The 6,000-nt window shown below is 52.5% G+C and overlaps 1 protein-coding gene across 1 annotated transcript in view; it reads right to left on the reverse strand.

The window, feature by feature from the left end:
- LOC105083617 (guanylate cyclase D-like) overlaps positions 1–5,794 on the reverse strand; it is a 40,204-nt gene extending 34,410 nt beyond the window's left edge. Inside the window, 2 exon segments of the mRNA XM_010973518.3 lie at positions 2,316–3,047; positions 5,749–5,794. Coding sequence (XP_010971820.2) covers positions 2,316–3,047; positions 5,749–5,794 — 778 coding nt within the window.
- Between the last annotated feature and the right edge of the window lie 206 nt (positions 5,795–6,000).

Raw genomic sequence — 6,000 nt, forward strand, 5'->3', positions numbered from 1 at the left:
ATGTGGAGCCTCTCAGGAGGGCCAAGGTTCTCCTTCCTGGGGCCTGAGGATCCCTGGTTATGTGGAAATCAGAGCCGGGAGCCCAGACTCTGCTGAACCCCTGGGTGGCCATGCTGTGTGGGCCATGGGAAGGAACCCACACCCCAGAATACTGGGGAGGGCTCTCATAGGAGGATGCACCAGGACTGGGTGGAAAGAGAACCAGGGCTTCCTTGGTCTCATCTCCCCTGCTCTGCCCCTGTTCAGCTTCTCCCAAAACACTTCTTTCTCTTACATGGAGTCAGAGACACTGTTCTGCATTAGGACACAAGGGGGAGCTTATCCACACAACTGGGCATGTTAACGAGTAAAAGCCCACGTTGATTATAAGCCCAGCTTACTATGTCGAGGGCACTGTTCCAAGCCCTTTATCTGCAGGAGTTCATCACATCTTCATGATGAAGTAGGGCCTTTCACTAAACCTCATGTCATTGACGAGGAAACTATAGCACAGAGAGGTTTAGTGACTTGCCCGAGGTCACACAGCTGGTAGGAAATGGGGCCAGGAGTGGGATCCTGGCGTTCTGATTCCGGAGAATATGCCCCTACCAGTCTGCTTTCTGGCTTTTGAAAGCCAGAACCATGGCTTGAACTCAATCCCCTGCAACAGGGGTGGAGCAGGAGTCTGATGTGGTTTCCTCCACCCACTGCCACAGTGCTCCGGCCACTCAGAAGTGAATTGTTCATCCTCCTAGTCCTGCTGACATGCTATCTCCATTCCTTTGCTCTAGCTGACCCTCTGCCTAGAATGCCCTCCCCTCATCTCCACCTGCCATCAACTTCTCATTTTCAGGTCCTGCCCCTGTGAAGCCCTGCCTACCCTCATGCAGGTCAGCTCCTCCAGCCTCTGAATCCACACCCATCTCCCAACAGACTCAAGCTCCTCACTGCTGGGGCCAGGCCAGTTGCTCTCTGCATCTCCAGAGCCCAGCTAGGGTCAGGCACAGAGCAGGGCTCAGTGACATGGTGGAATGAAGCATGTACAAAGCACTCGATCACATACACCTGGTTCTAATGACCTTATGAGGTGGGTCTCATTAGCCCCATTTCACCTACTGGAAAAGTGAGCTCAGGGAAGTGAGGTGCCTGTTCTGAGGGGCAGCAGGCACACCTGGGCCAGGCCTCGTCCTCCACTCAGCTCTAACTCACTATGGGCACAGGAGCTCAGAGGCGGCCCACCCCGCCCCTCCACTGGTGCTGATCTCAGTGCGCTCAAACATAGAACTTGATAATTGGTCTCAGCGGCTCTCAAATCGTTGCCAATGACAACAGTAAGAAATATATTCTACCATGGTGTGCTTGCAAAGCTGAGAGTGTAAGCCAAGTACACATACACAACTGAATTCACAGAACGACTCTTTCGCCAGCTACCTGTCCTGAATGCTCGCATTCATTACTTGTACTCTATCCTACTCAATTCTATTCTTCTCTCTATTCCAGGCTCTTCTTTTTTTCTTTTTTTCTTTTTTTTTTCTTTTTTTTTTTTTTTTGGCAATGCTAGTCTTGATTCACTAAATCGGTTTTGTGACTGAAATGGGCCACATTTTGAAAAAGCTCCAGTCCAGATGAGCACTAAGGTCCCTTCTATCTTTCAGGTGCCACCTCTAGCCTGCGCCCCACCCTATCATGGCACTCCCTGGCTACCTCCTTAAAGACAGGTCACATGCCACCTCTTCCAGGAAGCCTCCTCAGATCCCCCAGAGCCGGGCCCCACTCCTCTTCTCCCTGGGGTGACCTTGACCTCATGGTCATAACCACCTTCTTATACACCTGTCTCTCTATCACCTGGTTGTCTCTTGGAGATCAGCCACTCTGTCTGCCTGTCCTATTCACCAATTCAACGCAAGATCCAGCACAACAGGGACTTGATAAATGCAGGAAGCCTTCCGTCAATCAACAAATCCATGAAGGTTCTAACTCTAATTCCAAAAAACTGTAACAGCTCTAACACCCTTCCTGGGGCTTAGGTCCTGCTACACTCTCATTTCCTTCACTGTATCAGGCAAGAACCTAGAAAGCCCTTGTCTCCCACTCCACAACTGACACATTCATTGAAGCTCAAAATCTGACTGTATCACTTGCCAGCTGTATGACTGGGGCATGCTACTTGTCTTCTCTGAGCTGCAAAGTGCAGACCTTAGCAGGGCTAGCTCAAAGGGCAAGTGCGGGGCTGTTGTCAAATGCTGAGCCCAGTGTCTGATATGCAGAAAACTCCCCATCAGTGGCCATATGAAGTCTGGCCTGCCCACAGCGGGAAGCCACCCATGTACACTTACTTTTCAGGCCATCCACGCTGCAGAGCTGCTTCAGGACCTCCATGGCCCCCTGCTCTCCGGGTTCCAGAGAAATCACCAACCCCACAGGCAGTCCATGTGTCCTGAGAGTCATGGCCACCTGTTGGGCTGTAGCCAGTCAGATGTCCTGGTAGGAGGACACGATGGCCACGTGATCCCAGCCAAAGTGTCTCATGATGGACAGCAGCACATGGGCAGCCAAAGGCAAGGTGGGCACCAGCTCACCTCCTCACTCTGGAGCCCCACATGCCCAGGAGAAGAGGGTCTTGCCCCAGCCTTGGGCCAGTAGGGCTGCTGCTGGGCAGTAACTAGGATTGACAGGGCCCACAAAAGCAGCTACAGTGTTCTTGTGGGCCAGGAATGTGGCCAGGGCACTAGGGGTGTCACAACCCGTGGGAAGGACCATGGAAGCCAGCCGTGAGCCCAGCGCCATTGAGGAGTCCTTGTTGACTCGGTCCACAGCCAGCTGGGCAGCCACACTGGGGAGGGCCTGGGCAAAGATGTGGTCACAGTCCAAGGGACCCAGCACCCCCAGGGTGAAGGTCCCTGCCCCCCAGGCCAGATCAGGGAGGGAACCAGCCCACAGGAGGGCACCCCAAAGCAGCACAGAGGGAAGTGGTAGGAAAGGGACTGTCCTTGGATGGCTGAGACTGGACCTCCATGGGCCCTGGAAGGGTGGGCAGGTCTTCCCATGCAGAGGGGTCCAGGACCAACCTTCAGGGTACAAGGCCCTCTGCTATCCTGGAGAAGGGAGATAATGACAAGATTTGCTTTCTAGCATTTTCTGCCAATGCTTCCTGCATGATTTGGAAGCAGACATCATCCCCCAACCACTTCCCACTCCCAAGAACCTCAGCTTCCTCATCGGTAAAATGAGGGATTTGGATCCATGATGTCCAAAGACCCCCAGCTTTGGGGGCCTAACCTCCTCCTCAGGACTGGCTCAGAGCCCCATGATGTCCACGCCCAGTCCTGGGCTAGAGCTCAGTAGCCTGGTGTGCCTCCAGAGTCAGAGCTGGCCGGACCTGGCTCACTACTTCCCCTCTGTGTGGCCCTAGGCCAATCTTGGAAGCTTCTGAGCTTCATTTTTCTCTTCTATAAAATGTGGATAATGAAGCCTACTACATGGAGTTATTGTGGTGATTAAATGACATAATGTGAAGCACTTAGCACTGTCCCTGATACTTACGTGTTTCATAAATCCTTCCTGTTTCAACCTATTATTATTTCTTCCTTCACTCATCCTCCAGAGTGGGCCAAACTCTCCTGGACCAAGTTCTCCCTCTGAGCCTCCCCTGCCTCTTACCCTCGAACCCAGCACCATCCACAGCACTTAGCTCTGCCGGACTCTGTGGGCCCCGCAGCACAAGCGGGGCCTGGGTATGGGTAGCTGCCCCATTGTGTGTTTGGGACTCAAGGGTTTACAATGCGTGTGCACAGTCCTGTCTCCCACCCCCTCACAGCCCTGTTCAAACAAAGGTCCTCCTATTCCCCATTGTACAGGTGAGGAAACTACAGGAAACTGAGTGGAGTTGGCTGAGAGACAGAATTTGGACAAATCCATTCAGCTCATGTCCCACCCCACACAGCGCCTCCTTGACCAGGACACTTGGACTGGGGCATGCCCCACTCCAATCTGCTGTTCCAGGACCCTCGTGCCCAGCCTGTAACTCCTGCCTGGCCTCTGCCTGCATCCTTGCCTTTGTTCATTCCTCACCCACAGGACTCACTCATCTTCCTGTCACACCATTTGTGCAGCCAGCAGCCTTCCCCTGTGGGCGCTCCAGGATGGCATAAGATCCAGCCTCACCTTGAAGAAACTGCCAGGCTGGTAGGGAGGCAAGTCCCAGCCAAGAGAAGAGCTGACCACAAGTGCAAGCAGTAGTGGAGCCAGTGGGGATGCTCTGAGGGCCTGGTGAGGAGGCCTCATGGAGGGCTTCTCAGAGCCTGATCCAGCAACACTCGGAAGTGTAGATCAGGAGAATAAGAGGATGCCCTCCCAATGTCAACAGTGATGGTCTGTACAGAGTAGCTCCTAGAAATTATGTTCAGGGCAGAGGAATAAGAAGTCTCTTGGAATCACACAGAGGAGTAAATCCTGATTTTATCACTTACTAGCCCCTGACTTTGGGCAAGACACTTAACTTCTCTGAGCCTCCGTTTCCTCATCTGTAAATGAGATGACAATAGCTACCTGGTAGAGTTTTGGTGAAGACTAAGACGTGTAGAGTATCTACAATGGGGAAACTCATTGTGGTAAGTGAGTAGGCACTTATTGAATGGAATAGTTGCCATTACCATATCACCATCAGCACCACCTTTGGATCTTTGAGAAGAGGCAGATGTACTGCAGTATAAAGAGAGCTGGGTGGGGAGGTAGTGGCCTGAGTTTCAGCCCCAGTCCTGCCCCATTCAAGGCCTCGGCCTCCCCATCTGTAGAAGTCAGCCCTGAGCCCTTCTGGCCTGTGATGCTACGTTTCTCTCAGCTCAGAGCCTGGTGACTTGGGGAGGGCTGCTCTTCTACCAGTCTCTGAGGGACCCTCTGTTCATTCCCTCCTCTTCTGCTGTTATGCTCTAAGTGGTCTCCTGGCATCCTTCCCCATGAGATGAACCACTCGGAGCAGCTGGGCTTGTTCTGGACTCACAAAGAGCTAATCATTTCCAGTTAGGAATGTAGGCGTATGCAGCTGATACTGCTGATAGCCGCCTCCCCACTCAGTCTGTACTTTCCAAAGCACCTGGGACCACCACTTTTCCTGGTCCTCCTAGACGCCCCAAGGAGAGACCTCTTATCCTCTTTTTCAGAGGAGGAAACTGACTCTGGGCAGGGCAGCAACTTGTCCAATTTCTCACCAAAAGTTAGGGATAAGTTGGGACCAGAGCTTGGCTTCCTGCTGCCCAGCCAAAGACAAAAATTACCTTTTTTTTGAACACCTAGACCATCAGAGCTGAAGGATCCTGGAGATCTAAGGATCTGAACCAACTCCTCTGTGTACCTATGGGGAAACAGGTACAGAAAGGGGCATGGGCTTCCCTCCACCCCACAAAGCAGCAGCGGGTTTCCTGGGCACTGTGTTCCTGCTGGCCATGCTCAGTGTCACAGGAATTCTGCCACTAATGGCCTGCAGGAAGTCACAGAATGTGCAGGCCCTTAGCGAGGCCAGTCTCTGGCCAGGGCAGGAGCTGGCGTTAGCCCCATCTCCACCTCTGACTTGTGAGACAGAGTCCCCACCCTTCCCTGTGCCATCTCTACCGGGAGGGCTTTGTTTAGATGTTTAGGTCTCCAAAGTCCTTCGTATCCAATATTCTACTTGTCAAGAAAAATCAGGAAACAGGTGATTTTTGTCTCTGAAACTGACCATGTCCCCTCTCCCAACCCTTCCCCTAGGAGTGTGTGAGCTGTCAGCGCTCCCACCTCTGGCCCAGTGGGTTCCTGTGCCACCCTCGTAGGAGAGGACCATTTGTCATTTTAGACTCCAGGAAATGGACAATGAGGATTAGCCACGGATAGCTTGGCTCATAAAGACAAGTTCCTGAAGTTAGTCAACTCCACACTACCATAATCCAAAATTGAGGATGACTTTAGCTGCATTAACAGACAAAAAACCAAAGTAAGTAAGGTGTTAGGAACCCAGGGAAGGAGGATAGGGGATTCCTGTCAGAGCCA

This window comes from Camelus bactrianus, chromosome 10, assembly GCF_048773025.1.
Source record: "Camelus bactrianus isolate YW-2024 breed Bactrian camel chromosome 10, ASM4877302v1, whole genome shotgun sequence".
Classification (NCBI taxonomy): Eukaryota; Metazoa; Chordata; class Mammalia; order Artiodactyla; family Camelidae; genus Camelus; species Camelus bactrianus.